The sequence below is a fragment of the Balearica regulorum genome, chromosome 6 (genome assembly GCF_011004875.1).
Source record: "Balearica regulorum gibbericeps isolate bBalReg1 chromosome 6, bBalReg1.pri, whole genome shotgun sequence".
Taxonomy (NCBI): domain Eukaryota; kingdom Metazoa; phylum Chordata; class Aves; order Gruiformes; family Gruidae; genus Balearica; species Balearica regulorum.
The window spans coordinates 30,468,671-30,493,080 of NC_046189.1; the positions used below are offsets into that span (position 1 = coordinate 30,468,671).

General features: G+C 38.4%; 1 protein-coding gene across 1 annotated transcript in view; it reads left to right on the top strand.

The window, feature by feature from the left end:
* SLC49A4 (solute carrier family 49 member 4) overlaps positions 1-24,410 on the top strand; it is a 64,655-nt gene that overhangs the window by 9,522 nt on the left and 30,723 nt on the right. Inside the window, exons 2-3 of the mRNA XM_075757061.1 lie at positions 10,773-10,866; positions 23,797-24,065. Coding sequence (XP_075613176.1) covers positions 10,773-10,866; positions 23,797-24,065 — 363 coding nt within the window. The remainder of the gene's footprint in view (positions 1-10,772; positions 10,867-23,796; positions 24,066-24,410) is intronic.

A 24,410-nucleotide genomic window follows, 5' to 3' on the forward strand; every position in this document is an offset into this window, starting at 1 on the left:
GTCCAGTAACAGCATTACCATTGCATAAACAAAACAAATTTTATTAATTATTTTTGGCTGATGTTGGTTTTAGGAGTTAGTTTCATGTTATGTTATAGGAGTGAAAAACAAATCTGAGGTGAATGCAAAAATGAGGTTGTGAATAAAATTCAGGTATTTTCTGCATTGTGAATTTCTACCTTGTTTTTTGTTTTTGTTTTTTGTCTGGTGAGAAGTGCCCTGTTTATGGAAAGGAATCATGTAAACCAGTGGTATTTGCTTGCCTTTTCAGAGCTGAAGAAGAAGGTAGCTTATAGCGCAGGTCCTGAAATATGGTTCCCTGTTGTGAAAATATACATAGTCTGACATTGCCAAACAAAAATATTTGGTTTAAAACCACCCAAAACCCAAAGTCAGTGCTGAGATGAGCAGAAGTAAATTTAAGAAACACGATGTTTCAGTAATTCTCTGTTAGAATATTTTGCAGATTTTCTTGGAGAACATTGAGTTCTCCCAGTGGCAACCCAATTTAGTCTCAGCTGAGCAGACCAAAGACTTTGCTGGTACAAGTTTCTTTGCAGATTTTCTTTATTATAACCCTGGGGCAAGGGCAATGGTGGCTTGCTCTGGCTTTCTCTCAGTGGTGACATTCAGAGCTATTCCATCATTTCCTGCCATAATTTTGGGGTTTTTTTTGCTTCTCATGTGCGTGTGCTACTATGGGTCTGTAGCCATGCTGTAACTATAATTATACTGCAGAAGCTTGTGATCAATTCTCCAACTTCCTCAAAAGCTACAAATTAAGCTTTCTCATGCAGATTTGCAGTAGAGAGGATTTTTAGATTTTTCCTCTTTTTAAAGCTGGAAATCCGTATGACTCAGCCTGAGGGAGTGATGTCTTTTGAAAGTGAGAGGTCTTCTGCTTTTTGCGAAGTCTGCTGATGGTTTTCCTGGAATACAAGAGGTCAAATACAACTGCGTTTAGAAACTTTTTGTTTTATTTGGTTATTTTTGATGAATGCCATCCCTTTCAAATGTTTGAGAAAGGCAGAGTTGTTATATTTTAATTGATTAATCACATGAACCTAAAGAATTGATCAGGAGCCTTAAAAACTGTAATGGGTTTAGGACCCATTGCAGTGCTGCGAAGGGTGTCTTTTGGGATGACCTATGTACCCTAAATAGTGCCTGTTGCATTTTAATGTTAAGGTAACATTGAAACTGTTCAGGGAGAGGAAAATTGAAAGCTTACTCCAGTGACTTTTCGGACAAGTCACAAGACCCACATGGATATTACATCAATGGGAGTCTTGAGGCTCTTTTTTCCCCCAGCTCACAGGAGGGATAGTAAAAAGGAGAAACTTTGCACTTAGTGTCTTGCATGGTGGATGCACGAGGCAGTATTTAGTGTGGCTGCCAACCCGTGCTGCATGGTTGCTTCTTGATACTGTGTTGTGGCAAAGCAAAATGCCTCTGTTTTTCTTAAAATAAAGAATTTCATGCACCGTTGGGTGGTGTGGGCAAGTACCGTTAAGATGATGACAGAACATCTTCCCTGATAGATGTGTACAAGAGAGATTGTTTTTCCTCTCTGTCGCCACAGGTAAGGATCTGTAGTTAGTTGTGTGGTAATTAAGCCTGCTGTGCAATTGGGAGTCCTTGAAATGAGTGGGAAGAGAAAAGAAAAAGCTTCCCTCCGCCTTGTTCGGCGCTGAAAGGTCTTGGGTTGTCGGCGTTCGTCCAGGAATACAACAGCAAGAGCTTGTTGTCTTGTACTTTCTCTCAACTTGTTAATGAGCATCCATAATTTAGCTTCAAAATTAATGAAGAGTTTTAGTACCTGACTGCATTATTAGCTATTTTTGTTAGTTGCTCTGCATCTCTCTCTGTATGTATACACCAGCACTCGTGTACGCACACGTGCCCTGTTATGCAGTTTTTAGTTTATCAAATGGCAAAGATGGATTAAATAATTCCCCCGAACTTTCCCGTTTCAGTAAATATTGGAGTTGACTGTAGAAAGCTGGTACCTGAGGTGAAGGAAGGAAGAACAACTCGTACAAGTGTTTATATATTAATTTCACAGATTTAGTAAGCACTCAAATAGCTTTTTTTTTTTTTTTTTTTAAATCCCAGCACTGCACTGACCCCAGGTGAAGAAGAGACCTGATTTACTAGCCTTTCCAATACTAATAGTGAGACTGGCTCCTGTTTCCGTGTGTTTATAGCCTGAATAAACAAGGCAGGGAGGGGGGGAAAGAGAAAATGAAACAGAAGACAAGTGGCCTGCCCAGTTTCATGAGGCATGGTGGGCAATGCCCCAGGCTGCTGCTCTGCAAGGATTAAGAGAGGTTCATTGCATTTGGATTAGTTGCAGATAAAATGGATGCTCTCTGCAGTAAAATGTATAATATCAATAAGCAGCTAAAATAATTGGTCTCCTTTTAAGCCAAGAAACATGGTATTAAAGAATAGGAGATACTTTAGTAGAGAGTCTAAAACTGATTCTAAAATCAGCATTTTGATCTGCAGGCAAATACTATTCAACTCGGCGCTTTGTTTATCAGTTCAGGCAAAATGTCAGTCTTTGGACCGATAAATAGAAATTACAACATTGTAGAAACTTACAATGCAGATTTTTAATCTGCATCTTTTGCTATTTGTTTTTCCATTGTTGGTGTTAAACAGAGGGTGCTTCAAAATCCTTAGCTGACATATGGAAGGAAATTTCAATACTATCTTTTTATATATCCAAAATCTCAGATTAAGCCAATTCACTTCTTAAAATCAAGACTGCTTTAATTACAATACCAAAGTTTTAAACTGCTGCACAAACTCTGAAGTACTTGCTTTGTATTTACAGGTATAGTCTGCCACCAGCCATGGTTAAAGCCCTGTTAGTGGAGCTACCTCCCTAAGACACCATAGAAGAACTTGGGTCATTAAGTCTGTAACAACTAAGCTTAGAGCAGTAGAGAGTTGGAGAATTAAGCTATACTTTCCTTGACATCTTTTTAGAGATTATGTGCTTGCCTAATATGCCGAGATGGTATTAATACAGGATGGGTCCACTGATCATGTTATCTTGACCTAATTTATACAAACGAGACAAATGACCACTGCATGTGGTCCTCTTGACATGGTTGTGATAGCTTGTTCTTCCTTCTAACAGGTGCAGTCAAATTCTTGTATCTGGAGTAAACAGAAAAAATAATGATTTTAATATGCTTTAATGAACATTAAGGGGAAAAAACCCCCCACAAACAAAAAAAAACCCCTGTAACGTAAGAAGAGTATTTACAATACAAATCAGAAGTAGGCGGAGCAGTTAGTGTGAATACGTAAGTGTTTTGGTACCCTTACAATCAGGATGCACTTAGAGAAAGATGCAGCAGCTCAGGAATTGCGGGGTGGTTGTGTGATTGTCATAGTAATTCTCAATTGCATTATATTTAGCTTTGCTTCTCACAGTTATGTCCTAGCAGCTTCTCTGTTTGTTTTAGCTGTTACATGTGTTCAGTCATTTCCCTCGAGGTGACTGTCTTCTCTCTGAAACAGTTGCCTGGCTGAATTTTGTGCTTTGAGTCTCTTAGTTTTATTGGGATTTCTTACAAGATTCTTAACTAACCTCAAAATTCAGGAGTGATGCTGTTCTTAAAAGTACTCAGGTGATGACGTTTCTGCAGAGAATACATGTTTTTATTCTGAGAGTTGTACTGAAAAAAGGACCCATGGGGGCAAGTGTTGGCCGTTGTATTTTCAGTGTTGCGCACAGCCTTGCTCTGGCTGTCCAACAAGCGCTGGCAGCAGAAATTACTTTATCTTTGGGTCAGATCTGGTCCTTGACGCCAGTCTTTCTTCTTGATTTGGCAGGGACTTCCCTGTGGGTTCCCCCCCCATCCCTGGTGGTGACGCTTCTGGGATATTGGCTCTTCTGAATTTCTGAACCTGATTAGAAAGTCTATATCAAACCACAGGAACTATTTTACTTGAAGCTGCTGTGTTTATACATACAAAGTTTGTTTTCTTGAATTTAAATTTTGCAAATAAAATAAGTCAAACTCCCCTGATAGCTTGGGTGTTAACTGGGCAGCTATTGCAGCTGTTACAACAGCTTTAAGAAATTATAAAGAGAAATTGCCCCTCTGAAGATCATTAACTCCTACATCTACATTTCAAGAGGTTTCTAATACATATTTTGTCTGGGGATGCCATTCTGCCTACTGTTTATGTCAGACAGAAATTGGAGCACTGTGTCTAGTGGAATCTGCCCTTCCCGTGTAACCCTCCACTGAAAGGTGAAACTGGGCTGTATTGTAGGATTCATACAGGAAAAGGTCTAATTTTTGTATCCTAGACAAGACTGGTGGTTGAAATGCAGCTTTGAGTCTAACTTATTTCAGATAGGTCCTATATGATAGAGCTTGGTTCTTACTATTCGATACCAGAAGGATGCTGTCACCTGTCTGGCAAAATGCTTAAATGAAGTCACTAGGAGTTTGCTTCATTTTCAATCAGAAAAAAAATACTCAAGTTCTAAACCTTTTCAGTTGAAATTTGGATACTATTTTGGCAGCACCACATTGAGCCAGGGGAATGGATGGCAACAATTGGCTTCAGTTTGGTCTAAAAACACAGCTTATGAATGACAGGGCAATACCAGAAGCATCAGCACCATGTAGCCAGAGAGAAAGGGAGATTCGGGTTGTACTTAATAGCACTCCATGGTATCTTGGCCATCAAACTAGGAGTAATTTTTGATTACCTACAGACAACCTGGTAGTTGTTCTCTCTTGCATGCAGTCTTTGTATTTGGTTCCCGATTTTTCTTGCTTCTGAGTGTAGTTGATGCTATTCTTGAGAATATATTTATTTTCCATTGAGTTTCCAAACACAATTTATGCTCTTCTGCAATCAAGTGCTTTTGTGGAATCCAAGGCAGGCCTGATTTACTGATTTTTCAAGTTTGTTCCATGTGTTAGCAAAAAGATTGGGACCACATCTCAGCTATGAAGTCTTTTTACATCAGTGAAAAGGTTCTTTTCTTTTGAGAATTGTATTGCTTGAAGCAAGGATGCCTGTCCTGAAAGAGGATTGCTGCTTATCCTTCTTAAAGACAGTAGTCAATTTGGCAAAGTGCAGGCACAACAGAAGTTTTATTCACTGTGTTTAGTAGAAAGGTAGCAATTTATTTTTTTTTTTTATTTTAATCATGACAAAGATAACTGATCTTACAAGAGTAAATGGCACAACTATTAGTATAATTTTGCTAGCGTTACATTTAAAATACAAAGATTTCTGGAGCAGTAGGTAATGATGAAGGTGGAAGTTCTGTGCAGAGCTTTCAGGATTCCCTGACAAAGTGAGCTGTTTAATCAAGCTTTTGTTTTATTATAGCTAAATGTAAAGGCATGCCTTAAGGAAGAAGAGAAACAGACTCATCCTACAAAATGGAGAATTGGTATGCAGAGAAGAAATCCCTTTAAAAAGGGATGCTTGAAGAATAGGGAGGGTATTTAGACAAAACACAAAACCAATTCCAGGACCGAAGAAAAATTACAAAAGACTTGGAGCTCAGTGCTTTGCTTACTGAAACCAAAGGTAAAGGTTCTTTTTTTTTCCTAGGTTAATTTCATAGAAGGAAAAATGCAAGAGCCTGCTCTTTGTGTTGTCAAAAAAGGCAAAGCAAGAATTTGTTTGAAAACTGAATTTGCTTTAAATTTGAAGGAAAAAGCACAATTTAACAGTGAATTGTTGGAACGGCTGTTGAAATTGGGGAGTTTTTAATTTGCTGGTGTGTGTGCATCAGAACAGAATTTCATTGTAATTTTTTTTTAGCTGGATATGGTTTAGTCAAAATAATAGTGGAGTAGTTAAGCAAATGCTCTCAGTTCAATGTCAGAAGGGACCCTTCTTGCTTCCAGCCTGGTCTTTAAAAACTGTTAAAATGTGCAGCAGGCTGATGTTACTCATTTCTAATTAGAGCCTTGTTGTATTTATGAGGACTGATTTTATTATCTGCAGTTGAAGGAAGGAAAACCCTCAAATGTTAATGCCTCTGAGAGTTGGGTGTGTGAGCTCCACTGCTGCTGTGCCAGGTGGAGGGCTGAATCCAGCAGCCTTTCCTCTGGCCAAACTTCCATTAATCTTAGCAGAAAGGTGAAAAGCATCTATTCTGCACATCCAGCTGGAAGTTCCCCCCCCCCCCAAGATGGATGTTTTGTTGGGGGGGGGAACCAAACCCAAACAGTACCTGCCAGTTGTGTGATGCTCTGAAGTAGAAGTGTGCCGCTTTCCGTGGGTCTGTAGCTGGGGAACCGGGGTGCTGCTGTATGCTGGCCTCAGCTCGGGGGGGATGCACCGGGTGTTTGCTGCCACTAGACAGCGGAAGTGGAAACTTCTACTTCTTGCCATGAAGATAGTTTTGACTTGAATGTGTGTTTTGTGTGAGTAAGGATTTGTTTTTTGCAGTCTGTCAGTCAGGTGTTTTATGATGTTTTATGGTAACGGGGGACTGATAGGTAAGAGAAGGAATGGTCATACTTCTCAAAAGCTTACAAAAGCATTAAACAGTTGTTAATTATGTTCCTTCTGAACGACAAACTGATAATATATAAATATTTGGAATAAGGAGTTTATTGTAGCTGTACAACATAATTTATTAAGTTTCTTATTAAACCAGGCATAACAAATCACCTAACTGGGTTACAAGTCAGTAATGCAGTGTGGAGGGGTGAAAGAATTTTCTTTTCACGTACTTCAAAAAGTATCTTGAAAGTAAGGCATGCAGGAAGAGTTGTGGAGGGTGCAACACCCACATATGGATGCTATACTTGATGTTATGGTGAGGGAGCTGAAGAGCAGCTGGGTGCCACTGGAGGCTGCTGCCTCCTGCTCTGGTGTGAGATCACATTGTGCTGTGTTGGATTTTGCTCATTTTCTGAATGATGGGTTTCTGAGCTGTGGGTGATGGGGGGCCCTGGGTTCATCAGACTGTATGCCTTGCTGCAGCAGCTGCTTTTCCAGCAGAGAGGAAAGGAAACTAGTGGGCCAGCTAGAAATGTCCCAGGGGCCAGATCCAGTCAGCATATCCTGCCAGTGCAGGTAAACATGAAGGTTTAGTAGGATGTCATTGTCTTGGCTGGTTTAAAAGCCTGTGTTTTGCAGGAAACTTAAGAGGATTGTGGGTTGAGAGTTTGTTAAATCTCTGGTGGTGGCAGGAGTTTGGGGGTAGTTGTTTTAAAAAGAAATAAAAACCAGCAAATGCAGCGTGGGTTGCTGAAGTTGTAAAGCAGAGTGTGTTATTAGCCGCAGGAGGGTTAAACAGTTGAAAAATTTTGACTGTTTCACTCATAAATGATAATTAACGTGTCTTTTTGTTACTGACTGCTGCTTTTGTTAATTTCTGCTGCTAGCTCGGACTTTTCTGTTACTGTCAATGACGTGTGGCCATCTGAACACGGCCACACCTTGTTCAACAGTCAGTGCCACCCATGGGGCCCAGAAACCTGCAAGAGCAGGGTAGAAATGATCAGCTAACGAGAAAAAAGCTCTGCAGAAAAGTTCCTCCATTGGCAGAAAATCCCTTTTAGGAGGTTTCTTCCCTTCCCTGCTGCGTGTCAGAAACCTCTGATAGAAGGGGATTGGAAACTGGATGATGGATTTTAAGTTGTAAACCTTCCACCCACCCCATCAGTTACCGGTTGCAGTTACAGGGTAAAATGAATGAAGTTAGTTACACCTAGTAAAAATTTTGGTTGTGTGAATTACTTAAATCTTTTAAAATAGAGAAATAATTTCTTGCAGAGTTCATAGGCTTCTTTTTCAGGCTTGGTTGGTTACTCTGGTTTGTTGTCCCCATGATGGATGCTGCCATCTGGATCACTCTGGGGTGCACCTGTTAGAGTAATACAATATGTCCAGTTCAGATTAAGGGCCACTGCAACATTCAAAACAAAAATACTGAAATAATTAGAAATTGGTCTTTAATAGTATTTTTACAACAAAGATGAAAAGGAGGATGGACTCGGAGAGTTGAAATGTAAAGCAAAATAAAAAGGGAAGGTGCTTAGAGGGTAGAAACACATCATATAATTAGCAAAGAAAATGTCTAATATTCTGCTTGTCTGACACTCTTTTACTTGTTCACTTTGGTGTCATCATTTTCAACATGCAGCTTTAACTGAGGGAATTTTTAGGAGTGCGTTTACATGTTAAGGTGGGGGAAAAAAATCTGTGTGATCAAAACATTTAAAAGTTGTACCTTATAGTGTGTAGTTTCAAGACAAGGACTTCAAAGAATATTTGGAGAGATCAAACATACTTGATTGTGAGACTTTAACTGATAATTTTATTTTAAAATTACCCGTCATGTAAGATTGACATTAAAAATAAACCTAAATTTAGAGCTGGGGGAAAACTTCGGCTTGCAATTTGGTTTTCACCAAATTGCATGTTGTTTTTCTTTGGAAACTTTTCTGCAGATTTAATTTAAAACTTTTTCCTGGTTTGTGAGGGTTTTTTTTGTTTTGGGACTTTTTTAAAAATTAAAAATCAAATAGATGCTTTCTATTTGGAAACAGTCCTCATGTCCTGTGGATATTTAAACTTAGAAATTTCTGTGTAATACTCCCTTCCTGCTGTGCCCTGGGCTTGTACCTGGCCTGTGCCTCCTGTGGTGCCCCGTGAGCAGGACCTTCCAGGCTGCCTGTCTCTGACCTTGTGTCTCCATGCTGTGAATGTGTTGTGTTTTGTGAAATATAATTCAAAAAGACCCAGGTTTACATGGAAAATAAGGTGGCGATATGTACATTACTAGAGCTTTCTTGAAACACTGCAGCAACATTTCCAAATGGAAAACTGCAGTTTTTTTCATTTAAAAATACTTTTGTTTCAGTTTTTCCATCAAAATTCTAATTCTCATTGTGTACAAGTTCTCATTATGCACAGAAGCAATGCTAACAGAGATTTATTTCCCAGGAAAAAAGGCAAAAGCATCACATATGCAATCCTGATACCAATAATTACCCCCCCAACGTATGCAGTATGGTAACAGGGGTTAAGTATGGCATGAAGGCTCACATGGTGGCCTGGCAAACATGAAGAACAACAGGATTTTGAACATCTAAATTACCCAGCCATTTAGTTAGGGCTTTCTGAACATGCACACTTGAAAAACCAGTTTAACAGCAACAAGTGCTGGTTGAGCACAGTGTCAAACAAGTAAGTCTGGATGGGTGTTGGAAATCCTTCAAGGAAACAAATATTCTCAGCTGATGATACTTCTCTAGGGCATCAGGGATGTGAGGTGTCTTTCAGAGTCACAGGACTGCATTACATTATCCTTTCTTTAATGACTGAGCCATACCAAAGGAAGTCATATTCCCATTTCAGAAAACCTGTAGCATTTACTTCTTTTTGTTGGGTGGTCTTGGGCTAGATTGATTGAGAGAGGAGCTGTCTTTGGTTTGTGCAGTGTCCAGCACAAGGAGTTGCATACCCGTGAGTAAGGCTCACTAAGAGCTGTTGCCATAAGAGCAAAGCAGTATCTGATCCTCTAAAATGACATTTTGGTAAAATACGTGCTCTAAAACCCCCATAAAATTCATACGGAGACAAAATATTTAATGTGACTGGTTGAATTGTTCTGATTACAGGAGTATGATTACAGGAGTCATTAACATAGAGGGAGCGCTTCCCTGGAAATTGGCAATTTTAGAAAGAATCAAAATTGTTTGTTAGGTGAGTTGTTATAGGTACTTGTTTTTCAGTCTGTGTTTTGGGTAGCCACTAGTTTCACCTAAAAGTTAGAGATACTGTGTGTTTGTCATCATTTAGTTGTTTTTATTATGTTCTGCTAAGAACATGGAAGCCCTTTATCTTCTGTTTGTTGCTGTGAAATTGTTTCAAGTGTTACAACTTCACAAGTAGAGACTGTATCAGTGGGTTTTAATTGTGCATATTTATGATTTTGGTGTTTTACAAGATTCTGGAGATTAAGACCCTCAGCTGTCACCGTTCTCTTTGTTTGCTGCTGATGGAAACACTTTAGCAGCAGCAAATAAACTGGGCAAAAGGAATTGCAGCACTAAGATAAAGTTGTTTCTAATCTAAGTGCTTCTCAGTGGGGAATCACAATACGAGGAAAAACCATATCCAAAGAGTCAGTCAATTGTAGCTTTTTTCTAATGTACTGTATTTACAACCTCTGACAATTTGAGCTGAGCACAGCAAAAACCTGGCCTAATTGCAAGGACTGCAAAAATACTTGCACTTTTTTCCCCTGAATAAATAGTTATTTCTTCAGAATGAAGCGCATATCTGCGTTACGAAAGAAAACAATAACAGTGCTGTGTCTGTGCTCATTAAGTGGTTGGAAAAGAATGTACAAGTCCAGATTTTTCTTTGGATCTGCCTAGATTTCACATCACACGCTGGAGCATATTCACTGATGCTTCTAATTCTAAAGGAAATATTGTACGTTTTGATGATATTTTTATTATCACTTTTCACTTCCAAGAATGTCTGTTAAGATTTTGGGTACAGTCCTGTGCGATAGTATGCCAAGAGAAAGCCTTTGTAATTCTGAAGTGTAAGTGTAGAAAATAACACAGGATTTCATAATGTATCCGTAATTCATATCAGCACCAAAGTTTTTATGATTTGAAAGAGATACGCATTACTTCTGTGAGACTGCATATAAATATATGTATTTAGACAACTTTTTTTTTTTTTTTTTTTTTTTGCAACATTGTTGACTTAATTTGTAAAACACTGTTGTTTTTTCATCTTAGGTCTGAGGGTAACTGTGTTACTAACATCGTCCCTCATGGTATTGGGAGCTGGCCTGAGATGTGTTCCAGTTTCAGACCTAGAAATTAGGAAGAAGTAAGTGAATTAGTTATTTTTAATATACATATTTTATACTTTTTGTTAATGTAGTTTTTGCAGCTACCACAAAGAAATGTTAGCACAAATTTTGTATGAATTTGATATGCCAAATGTTTGTTGTGTAGCTGTGAGCTTACATGCTTCTTTGCTTCTTAAATGGATTTTTCTAGTCCTTCTTCTACATAGTATCTGAAGATCAGAAAGCCCTGTACAAACTTCAGTTAATTAAGCCTCACCCCATCCTGCATAACTAATATTAATCTGTTTTGCAAACAAGGAAGCAGAGAGTTAGGTTCAGAAACTGGCCCAAGATCACACAGGGAACCATGCCACAAAATCCAAAAATATGTAATTTGTATGCAAATGTTAAATAATTAATTCATGTTTCTCATATTGGATATATGAGATTGTGTAGTGAGACAGATGAATTTAAGCAAAATGGCCTTTTTCATGTAGTCTCTTCCAGTCTGCATTCCGAAGTAGTCTTGTACTTTGTGGTTGAAATGAATGCCTTCTGTACACATGCAATTTAAGAATTTGTGATAGAGACAGATTCCTTCCTAAAAATCACACAATCCAAACAATTCGGTTGTCCCGTCAACGTATCCTGAACCTGGGAATCCTCGGTAAGTACAGGAGTCACGCTTGTTTTGTACAGCCAGGGAATATGGCTCACTTGTTGTTCGCTTACCTTTGTTTTGCTTTTCATGCTGAAGGAGAAAGGACTACAGGCATTACTACATTTTTCTGCTTCTTTAAAAACAGTAGTAGCATTAGATCTTCACTAGTTACGCTTGTGTAATATGTAAACGCTAAGGAAAAAAAAATTATAAAAGGTTTTTATGTCTTTTTTTGCCCTTGAATTGTAGTCAACTTCAAGGCAGTCCTTGTATTATTTCAGCAAATCCCATTTGTTTCCTTAGTATTGCTTGCCCTGGAAATCAACTCAGAAACATTTAAGTTGAGAAAGAAAACGTTTGGTGTGAAGTAGAAGGCAGGTGACTGAATATAATGGATAAAAAAAAAAAAAAAAAGTTCAGAGGACTGAGAATATGATAAGCACGTTGATTGTAAAACTGGCCCCAATCAGGAGTAAGTAGCCAGTGTGTAACGACTGGCTTAATAAACGAAGTGCAGTGTGGTAAGTAAGGGTGCCATTTCAGTTCTTAAGTGCTTAGTGAGGCTATAAGGAAACCCAGGGTGCTCCAGACATTAGTTGCCACCAGCATTGCCTGTTTCAATGTGGTGTTCAAGGACTTTGTGAGCAGGAGAGGCTGAACTAACCATATTGTGCTGCCGTTCACAGGGACCCTTTCTATTTAGGGTAAAAATGCACAATTAAGGAAGAGCTATCCTCGTTGCGCCCTTGTTTTACCTTTTCTCAAGATATTAAGGGATGCTTAACATCTGGTTCATCAGTTCTGACCAATATTGGATTAAATATATACATCTTTTGAATGGGCCAGATGGTTTAAATGCAATGAAATGTGGTGTCTTACATCGCTTTTCATTTATGATTCATGCCAAAAGACTTCTGCTGCCCTAGGTTTTACGAAAGCAAGGATGAAGACTATAAGAACCTAAGAAGAAATGAGATTCAGATATGAGGTATCATATGGGGAGTGGAAAGAAGAGTTTCCATATGCTTTGATCACCTTTAAACAAGTGTTTTCCGGTGTAACTGCAGTTGAGGGGACCTGGGAGAAGGGTGAAATAAATGCTTAAGGAGAAACGTTCAAAGAACAACTTCTTTAACTGGGGAAAGAAAGGCTGTGGACTATATAGAGTCTGAAGAGATGTATAAAATATAATGATACATTTTATTGAAAACCATATAGGAAAAAAAAGCATGAGCAGAATCCTAATACAAAAGGTTACTTATTGCATTTATTCATGCTGTGAAAGAATGCGTCATCTCCAGCTGAAACTGATAAAGTTGCTTACTTAGCCTACTCCAAAAAAGAGAAATTTTCAAGAATTGCAGCTGTACCTGAGGAAGTAGTTTGATTATTTTTTTTTGTTACACAGTTTGATTAAAAATCTACAGAGAATTAATTATAGCTAACTGTGTGAAGCAAAAGCATGGTTTTCAGTGAAGATTTCTTGAGACATTTTAAATACTTGTACACACTGTGCAATGTTCTACCAAGTAACTTGTTTTGAGGGCTGAGACTGAAGGCCAATTTTCATCAATTACTTGAAGCATGATACCAAATAAAATAATATTTTGAGATGAGCTTAATGCTTAATGCATTAGCAACAACTGGCTGAGCACTAAACTATACACTTACTGTATATGTGTATATGCATTAATATGACAGTTTGAACGTTACAGAGCCAGTCAGATGAAGAAGACCACACACAAGCTAATACTGGAGCGTTTTAGAAGCCAGTGTAACCGGAATGTCTTTAAATGCTTTTGCATGTTTTGTAATGTGTTCCTTCAGTCCCTGGGTAATCTGCAGTTATATACTGAAGGATTTCCATGGGACAATTATGTCAGAGTTAAGATACATAAAATTACAAGAATGTTCATGAGGTTTGTCAGGTTTAGGGTTTTTTCTCCTTTGTAGCTGTCTCTGCTCCCTAAGCTCTTGTAATTTAATGTTAAGGAGTGCTAGTAAAGCCCATCGCCTATCAGAGCAATCACAGACGTGAGGAAATCTCTGTTAAGACTGACATTTAATCCTGACTGCTTTATGCTCCTTATCTCACACAGACCTGTAATATCCAAGTGCGTTCTTAAGCTCCTTTCTAGTCTGTAATTATTCTTTTGGCTCTAGCGTGGAACAGCAGACTATCTCCAGCTCTCTGAGTCATGTTTTAAACGTAAACCTTAACCTCTGTTTTCAGTTCATTTGATGCCCATGTATGCATGTGACTTGTATGAGAGAGAATTCAGGTTGCACATTTGAGTGTGTCTCTTGAAGCAGCTGTTCCTTATGGTGAATTTTCATTCTCTGCCAGCATGACCTAAAACCGTACTGGGAATCCATGCCAGAACCACATAAATTCAGTGAAGACTGAAGTAGGATTGCATGGCAAAAACATGGAAGTATGGACTTGTATACAAGACTGAGGAGCCAACCTGTGCGTGGACTAGTAAAATCCCTCTCATGTACACATATGCTCTTACCTGCTTTCCTTCCCAGCCCACTGACATACATACAGACAAGAAGGTTAAAGAGAATTTTTCCTATGTACCACACGCTTCTGGGTTTTTCAGATGTTCCAGATATGTTACAATGAATTTGACTTTTAAAAATAAAACCCCAAACTGTTATTCCTTTCTAAATGTTATGAAAAACCTCATTTGCCACACCTATTTTTTTCAGTTCATAGTTAATGTAAATTATAAAGAACAACAAAAAAAAGACATTATGAAATTGTACCATTCCTGAACTTGTACCTTCCTCCCTTCCCTGAAGGTTGCAAGAGCATCGCTAATGCTTTTTGCCTGCATTTTGTCCAGTCCTTTCTTTTTTGACTACCGCTTTGCACTGAGTGAATATATACTCTTTTAGAATTTGATTATTTTATCCTGAACGCTAACATTATGGAGGAGGCCATTTTTTTTAATAGACAAAATCAGGATTTTTTTTTTTTTTGTCCCCCACATAAAACTTCATATTTATCTCATTCTGTGTTTAGGAATAGATTTACATACAGCTTAGGTCTTACATATGATTGTAAAATAATACATCTAGGCAAAAAGCTCTACGAGCTGAAATGTCTAAGAAAGGAGGAAATAAATGTTGAAATCAGCTAGCCCATAGCCGTAGATCTGTGGCTGTTAAGACTGGCTGTGTGATGTAAGACTTCTTACAATGTTTTGAAAGACAGGATAATTAAAGACATGGAAGTAAAGGATGTAACCTAATTTGTCATTTGTATTGAATATATTAATTAAACCATTTATTAGAACTTAGTATGCTGTAGGCTGGTAGGGTTTGGCCTTCACATTAGACTTCACAACAGAGAAGTAGTTATTGAGGACCTTGAGTCACGGCAGGGACAGGGCGCTCCTTGGCAGTGAGTATCTTTCAGTCATCTGTTGGGAAGGCAGCAAAACAATAACACAGAGAATGACAGTGGAAACAAGAGTGATTATTTACAAAGTCATTTATGAGGGGACACGCCAGTAATTGGTAGTTCCTGTAAAAGGCTTTTTCTTTAATAATACCACTTCTTAGGTTTTTGAAATTTTTTGCCTGCTCTTAGATATATTGATGTTAACTTTTCCTTTTATTATATTTATAGATTTGCTCTTACCACATCTTTGGCACATTTTTTTCTATTAGCTAGTTGCAACCCAGTTTGTTTCAAGTATTTTATTCTTGTTAGGTATATTCTTTAATAGTTTCCCATTTTCCCTTTTTCATCCTTGAAAGCGTAAAGAATGACGTGGGATCATCTCATTGTTTGTATTTCCTGATCCTAAAATGACCGTGAGCCACCATTCTCATGCATGAAAAAGGCAAAGGGACACCTCAGAAAAGGTAATTCAGTAAAGAAAGGACATGTTAGGACTCAGATATTCCATGGCAGTACCAAACACAATTCTGTGCTCGAAAAAAGCACCCCAAACTGGAGCAGCTGGAGAGGAGGCATTACAATGTTCCAGAGAATGAAAAGAGCCTTTTAGGAGAGGGTGGTAGAAGAATATGCCTGTAAAAAATACAGACAGAGAGTGATGCATGTTGTGCTCTCCCTAACGCACTGGGGAAGAGAAATGAAAAAAGTATTTTATCTAAAGCGTGGTTCTGGGAGTAAAAAGATGAATAAATGTACCTGTTTGTATGCTGTAGCTCAGTGAACGTAGGAGGAAGATGTTAAGATGGAGCACTTGCCTGGCGCTGACGGCACTTGCTGGTTTGTGCTTCGGCTGCAGTCCTGGGGGAAGGCTGAGTGCGTTAGTCCATAGTATCAAAAAAGAGGTAAGGGGGGGGAGCGGGGGGGAAGGAAACACGTCATTCATGGGTAGATTCTCGGGGGAATATTTCATTTTTATACCCCTGTAACTTAACAGTTTTGCTTGTTTTTATTACCTCCACCAGCTTCATCTTGTACACAGGTTTTATTTTTTAATGTCTGCTCCAAAGCTGCTGTTTTAGATAAGAGGTCCTGTGAATTGTTCCTCAGCATGACGATTTTTTTCCTGCTTTGCTTCTTTGTCAGTGGTAGCAGTGGATTTGGTGGGTGATTGTGTCCCTCTGGCTGCCCAGCAGCCCTGCATGCCACTGCCTGAGCTGCGTGTCGTGTCATGCTCCGGCAGCCTCTGATCAGCGCTGCCACTTAGGTGGCAGCCAGATTGGCTTTTCCTTCAGGTGAAACAGCCTTAGTGGAAACAGGAGGCAGCTTGACAGTTTTGGTGGCAAATGTTCTTTCCTCTTGCTTCTGTGCTGGATTTTGCCCGTGGGACTGTGGGTGTATCCACTTTCCCCAGTGATGGGGGTAACTGTTGAATTAGAGATTTACAGACTCTGTGTAAATTCTTGGAGTGGTAAATCCGGTAGATATAGTAAAGGAAACTCTAAATCTCAGAAGGGACTTGGTATTGCAGCAATATTTAATGGGCAGCATTTCTACAAGGCCTCAGCTAGCATAAGCTTGTGCTGGAAGGGAAGACAATTTATATTCTTTGTGGGATTTTTAGCTCCATCTTATATAATGAATGGCAGGTGTTATTCTCAACTGTAGAAAGCTTTTAATTTTTTTAATTATATTGAGCTCTTTGCCTTAGTCTTGTGACTCATATTCTGTTGGCTCATTTCTGTCCTTAAAGAAGAATTCAAATTAATTGAATTTATATCAAAGTTACTGCATCATAATCAAAACATCCTCTTGCTCTTTCACTGAAAAAGTGTGTAGGAGCATTTAAATAGGTCTTGTTTTGTCCCATTCCCTAATCTGCTTGATTTCCTGTACGTTCCTATTCTTTTACTAAAAAAGTTCTACTTAGGACCTATCTTGTGCTAAGTAATCTCCACAGCTAAGCTTTCTCCCACAGCAGCCCTGATAGCCAGTCCTGGTACCCTTCCCTGATAACTTGTTTCAATACGTTTTGCCTCATTAGCCCATAATGTAATTGCCTACTTTGTGTTTACAGCAATGCTGTTTATTTTGGATCTGGTCATATTTGATGAGCGTGTCCTCTGTTAGTGTTGCTTTAAAGATGTATTCTTTTAATAATGGGTTTGTGGAGTGGGTTAGCTTTAAAAGAAAAACAACAAAAAATCTTTTAATAAAAATAATGTCAAAAAGAGGCTTTGATTTCATGTGCCCTCATCCCTCAAACTTGGATAAAGCTTTAAGTAAAGAAACCCTTTTCTCAGCTGTGTGATAGCTGTGATGGCCGCACAAGAGTATGGCGTGATGATGTGAGTGAATTTGTCACTGTACTGCCAGCAGTTTTGCTGTACGCCCATCTCATCCCTTTCCTCTGTCAGGATGTCTGATGGAGACATCAGGGTCTCGGCTTGAGGTGGCCACCTCCTCTCCTTGCAAATCCTTGTCTCTCTCTTGGCAGGTTCTCAGTAATAATAGTTTTGGAGTAACTCCACTTTTCCAATTCTTTTAAATTGTAAACCAAAACTCAACTGTTTTTCAGACCATTGCAAATGTGTTTGCTGTTTTCTTTAAGAGTGGGAGAAGAGGCATGAGGCTGGGATGCCTGGGACATGCTGTGGTCCTTTCCAAGTCCGCTCCCATAATGATGTGACCAACTGCTGAGGCCATGGTTTGTACAGGGCGTGAAATGTGATCCCAGTTCCTGATGAAAATGTTTGACAGTACATTTTCAAAAGTTTTTCTCTTTTATTTTTCACTTTATTGCTGGAGATAATGTACCACACAGTGACTCAGGCTTTCTGCTTGTAATATTTTTTTCTTATTGATGGGGAAAAACAGCTTTAAATTATTCCACATATCAATGGTCACATGCATCAAAAACAAGCTGAAAATGCTAATGGCCTCAATCCATGAATATCCAGAAGGCATAAAGCTTTTGTAATATAAATATATCATTTAATGAAAATATTGAAAGGAAGTGATTTCCATTAAATTCATCTTTCAGAATGTTATTTTTAATAGATGAATTCATTGCTTTCCCCAGAGGTATTGTTCTTTCCAGTCCTTTTCCAGACATAAAGCCTCATTGCACTCTCTTCGGGTTATGAACAGGACAGCATTTGCATTGGGTTCTTCCCATACTCTGTAGCAGTGAATTGCTGTAAAACATGAGTTTGACCTCCCTAATTCTATCTTTGCCTTAAAAAGTACCTGGAAAGGTTCCAGTTAATAGAGAGTTCTTTTGTTGTATTTATTTTTGTGAGTCTAAAGGAAAAGCTCTCTCCTTTCCTAGTAACTTGATTGTGAAAAATCAGAGGTGGTTCTTTGCAAAAACTGGTATCAGTTCCCTCTGAGGTATAATAAGTCTCCTAATGTGTAATGTGGCTAAGTTCCATATTTCTTTTCCTGGGCAAGCAACTTGCATCATACGTCACTGTGGACGCTCTAGAATAGGAGGTGTTTACTTCCTTTGTCACCACGTAGTGAGGCTAAATTCAATAGCACTTGAAAAGTGCTCTGAAGCCCTCCAGTGGAAGGGACTCTTTCATTTGCTTCCAGTCGTTTCCACAATGAGCTAATCACTACGTAAACTTCCAAATGAGCAGAACTTGAACAATCCACTTCTTTCAATGACTAAAAATGTCAGGTATGTGAAAGAAAAATCAGCCATCCATTTCTGTAAAACATTAACTTCTTTATCCAGAATCCTTTTTTGTGTTAATTGTTGGGATCAGTGATTAATCCAGTAAACTTTTCCCTAAGAGGTAAACTACAGTGCTGTCTCGTGCAGCAGCAGGCTAGCACTCTCAGCAACTTTGTTGTTCCTCCCACCTTGCCAAACAGCAGCAAAACAGAATTACCTTTTTTTTTTTTCATTGCGTCTGTATACAAGTTTGAATAATGACTAAGCAGTCAATTCTCATGGCAGCTAGTAGGAAAAGCGTGGTAAAAGTTTCAGGAAAGAAAACTGCACCAAAATCCCCTCTTCACAAGGCTCCTGAGATGAGCTCTTCTCCTTCTGAGGACCCAGAGGAACCCAAATTCCCAGTTGACCAGGGGCTCATCAGAGGCTGGTAGAGAAAATCCCCGTTTAGAGAGTCAGAGCAATGCACTGGGGCCGACGGCCTCCCTCTTCCCCTGTGTTGCCTGCCAAAGAAAAGGTGAAAATGCTTTTTCCACTCTGTTAATCAGTGTTAAAATACTGACACGACTTCTCCAGTCCTAGCCTACCCAAAACAAGTTCAATTAGCACATCTTAGAACTGAGCTGTTGAGACTTATTTTAGTGTTGGGGTTTAAATCCGTTGTATTAAAAGTAATTTTTTGAGTAAGTCATTTTCCCTCTAATGTTGCCTTTGTTTCCCCATCTGAGTACAGAAACTAATGAGATTTTCTTGCATTTAAAATTCTCTTAGGTCCAGGTGTGCGACATACTGCGGTAGAAACACTAAATGTCTGGGAATTTTACATAGAAAAAATGTTTATGTAACACACAGCTTATAAATAGCATAACAAATCCGATACCTGATGGGACTGTGACCATGCATGAAAGGTTTCAATCCATACAGGGAGAAAAAGATAAATAAAGCTGACTGTAAATGGAAGCTCTTTCCCATCTTAACTATGCAGTATTATCATCAATCACTAAAACCTTTTTCCTGTATAACCTCACTTTTTTTCATACCTAGTTTGTTCAGTGATATTGTAATTTCAGCATTTATAGCCTTACATGTTTTTTTTGTTGTTGTGGTTGTTGCATGTTAGGATGTTGCATCAGTGACAGCAGGGAGTGAATAAAGCAGGTATAACCAGGTTACTTCTTAATACTCATGTAAAGTCTTCTGTCAGGGAAGTGATGAAAACCATATAATTTAAGTTATTTATAATGTGACTTGACAAAAATTTGGAAAAGAGGTGACAATATAGTACAGAAAGAGCTTTTCTTCTCTAATTTCTGTTGTTATGTTTAAACTATCCCTTGTTATATCTCTTTGCAATTCAGAAGCCAGTTTAGGAAAAAATGGGATCTTTATTTTGTGCAAAGGGGAGTGTGTGTGTATATACGTCTGTGTGTTAACTTTTTTATATATCAGTAGACACATAAATAATGTAAATGTTTAAGTTATCCAATGCCGTGATGCTATGGCACATGATATTTGGCACTAGCATTTACTACCAGTCCTCAGTTTTTTCTAAAGGGCCATTGTGTTCAAACTGCAAGTTACAAGTTTGGAAGAGCACAAAAATTCATTAGCACAGAGGTCAGGTGTGCAAAAACCTTAAAATTTTGAAATGAGTCCCTGGTCTAGCTTCTGAAATGAAGAAGTAAGGTTGGAAATAAGATATTTTGGGTAGATGTTTACTTTCCCGCTTTTGCTTTAAGCTAGACAGTTGTCAACTATTTTGTAAGTCAGGGATGAATTTCTAGTGTCATTTTTTTCCCAATTTTCTCTTTCATGATTGTGATTAAAAAGCCTTCTACTCTTCTGTTATTTTCTGTTCTTTGAACTCAATAACTTTCTGCTTTTTGATACATGAAAATAATTAGATGATGATTGGATAAAGAATGCATCTGAAAACAGAGCAGAGCTGAATAAATAACAGATGAAAATTACCCTGTTAGTGTAATAAGACTGAAAAATATTTTTCCATCTGGATAGGGTCCTGAGCTAAAGTTATCTTTTCCCAGGGAAGAGAAATCTTGTGGTGCAGAATGAAACTGAAATAATGATGGGGGGAAATGCAATTGCTGTCTGCACCTTTTCGGTTGCAGAAACAAGAAGAAAATCCGAGAGTAACAGAAACAAATGTCTCTTGGTGTGGGAGCAATTTTTAGCACTGATGGTGTACGAGAGGAGACTCCTATGGGTGGTGAGACCAAAATCTAGCACAGTGATAAGACATTGTAACAAACAGCAAAAAGCCACCAATACTGTTGTGTTCATATTTCTCTGTCAGATGGAGCGGCTGCTGCATATGTCTCCCGGAGTAGCAGTAAACGCTCTGAATCACATTTTGAATCTCTTGTCTCTGCCTCTCTAGGGAAATGAATTAAGGACATGTAGAGGAACAATGCAAATAATCTTTTTCTCAGAGAAAAAGTAGCTTAATTCAAGCCAGTATTGAAAATCAGATAAAATAAGGTTTAGGCTGTTATCATGTGCAGAGGCATTTGAGGTAGTAGTCTGAAAATAGTGTTTATTAACTGCAATATGTTAGATTTGAAAAATTAAGCAATATGAAGATAAGAGAGGCTTTACCCTGGGTGATAATGTCAAGCTTGGTAAATGCCAAAAATGCGGATGGAAAGGCAAATCCATGGGGACAGACAGCACACAGGCAGGGCAAGGCAGGAGAGAAAGCAGGCAGGAGAACACCAACAGATGAGATGTACAGAGAGACACTTTTTGTCTCTCTCTCTGAAAAAAAAAAAAAAACCCAAAACAACAACAACAAAAAAGAAAACAGAAAAGTAATGTAGAATTAAAGTTCTGGATTAAGATACTATTTTCTCCCTTTAAATCTTCAAAGTAAAATGAACATCTGTGTCTCCATTGAATATAGAGATCAGTTATAGATGGTGGAGTTTTTGATAGACATAATCTACATCTGAAGTGTAAGTACACAAAAGAGTACATATAATTCTCACAATGCACGAATTGGGTGGTTTGTTTTGGGTTTTTTTACAAACCTTTACTTCTTCTACCACATGGAGTGCCTACATGCCCATAGGCACTGCAGAAAAACTATTGTACTTTTTTCTGATTTTAGTGAGTTTGATTTGCCCTCAGGATTTCTATAGAGTAGAAGTATTTTAATTAAAACAATATTATCATAGTGGTATAAGTGACCAGAAGTGTTAGTATAGCACATATAGCTGGAAATGTGGTTTTGCGGTGACACAGTTTTCCTAGCATACAATAACAAAACCACAATTTAAGCATTAAATTCACTTTGGAGCAAGAGGAATTACTCAAATAAAATCTTTATATGTTGCAGTAGTTATCTTACTTGCAACTGAAATGCAGCTGTTTCTGGGGATGTAGCACAGGTCTGTAAATACCCTGGAACAGTTTAGGTTAAGTTTGAGAATAACTTATAGTGAGATAAGTAGAATGAAAATACCAAAGTGCACAAGGATACCTTGGTTTGTCCAGAGTACACTGGGTTGGAGAGTAACCATAAGGGATTCGTGTAACATGTCCTCCAGAAAACTATACCAGAGCATTATTTAGATAGTTTTAAATTAATAAAAAGCACTATTTCATTTTATTTTACTGGGGGGGGGGGGGCCTCAGTTTAACAAGCATTAAAAAGGTCTGACCATGCCTTGGTGATGTCCATCTGAAGCACATCATGAACAAATGGTAATGAAATCTATCCTTGCTATGAGAACTTTAAAAAAAAAAAAAGGGGGGGGGGGGGGGGCGGGAGGGAAGAAAAGTTGCAATTGCTTATATTTAAGAGTGGATATTACTGCTGTCCTAGCTTGGAAAGTGTTTCCTTAAGTTGATATCTATTAGCTTTTGCTTTTTTTTCCTGTATATTTTTATAAATTTTGTTTAAAAATTAATTTCTAATCCACTGACAATCAGTAGCATCTATTCCTTTTTATTGCAATCTAGCTTGTTAATTTGATAGAGTCTGTCAGCATTTCTTTTGCATATTTTGTTCCTTTGTGTGCTTTAAAAAACCTCCTTCTACACTGTATATTATTCAGCCATTTGTGGCTTGAAACATTGCCTAAATGCTAGCTTATGTTTCCCCATTTTCGGGCCGTAGCTTTTTATGTCTGACAACTCAAGTCTTGCAGCAATAACATCGAGTTCCTGCTATGCTTAGAAAAACACCACCCATTTAAAAATATCATCTGCCACCATTTTATTGCACAATGGATAGATCTACTTTGGAAGGTTGTAATGTTTTGTTTGACTCACTAGCTGTTTTTTAGACATGAAGTTTTTATATAAATTCCAAAATGCTTTTGCCTTTCACGGCTGATCACTTTTTGGAAAAGTCAAAGTGGAAGGTTTCTGGCTGACTTCCACATGTAGAAGAGTCTTCAGAAAGTCCTTCCTGTATGTGCTCATTGTGCTAATATTAAGCCAAAGTTTGCAGAGACTTCACTACTTGGAAGTACTCTCTCTGTTCTGTCACCAGCCTTATCTGTTAAATCCCAATGAGTGTGAAAAATGACAAAAATCTGGGTTTGCTTGGCTGTTTCAACAGAATGTTGAGAATGGCCAGATTGCTGGAGAAGACGATTCTCTTGGAAACCTCAACAGCCCGGCCTCCTCATCTGTAGGCACATAGAGCTCATCTGAGTGTGTAAATAAAAATAAATAATGCAGTGAAAAAATATGCAGAGTATTTTGCTGAAGTGTTTCAATTTTGGATCTGCCATAACTAATTTAAATTTTCTGTTGGGATTTATGCAGGCAAGGGGTCAGATTTAAGGCATTTGTCATTTAAAGCTTTCCTGCTACTACACCTTTCTACTTTTATATCCTATCACGATACCTTTTTTCTGCAAAGAAAGTCCCTTCTATTCTGTCTTTTTATTCCTCTCTTTTCCCCCTCTGCTTTGAAGAGAACATTTGCTTTTCCATTTATCTGAGCTAATGAGAACAGAGTAGCTCTGAATTCTTTAAATCAGTCTAATTGGGCTTCTTTTAGTACATAGAATATCATTTTTTTTGCATAGGACTTTGATTTCTTTGTGCAATTGCTCCATCTCCAGCACTCAATATCTTACATGCTTTTTTAACTAAAAAACCCCCACAAACACCAAACAAAAAAACCAAAAAAAGCAAGCAATCGTCATCCAAATGACTGTGGTGTCTATTTTCTATTCCAGGCTGATTCACGGAGGGCAACTGTTAAATGGCTTGGCGGGGCCAACTGTGATGAATGCAGCACCATTTCTTTCCACGACGTGGTTTTCTCCAGATGAACGTGCCACAGCAACAGCCATCGCATCGCTGCTCAATTACTTGGGTGCTGCGGGAGCTTTTTTAGTGGGACCTCTTGTAGTGCCGTCTCCTAATGGAACATCTCACCTCCTGCTGGTATCGCAGAGCAACACAGAGCACATCAAGGACCGCATTGAGGCTGTGCTGTATGCAGGTGTGGTTTAAAATGCGAAAAAAAAGAAAAAAAAAAGTATAACAAATCTACATACTTTCATGTGCATGTTTGGTACTTGTGAACCACTACCCTCTAGTGGCTGGTCTGCACAGAAAGCAGTTAATGGCTGATGGAAAATAATGAAGTGGTAGAATGTTGTACCATCAGAAGGGTTAACTTTTTTTTTCCTTTTATGTAGGAGAGATTTAAACATAGCCTTTTGTACAGACTGATGCCAAATTAAGTATTTTAGTTGTTTGTATTGGCTGATCTTAGGAGACCTTACACCTTCCTTGAGGTTTCCAAAGTGGTTTTTGCTTCTTGAATTTTCATTTTAAAAATGTG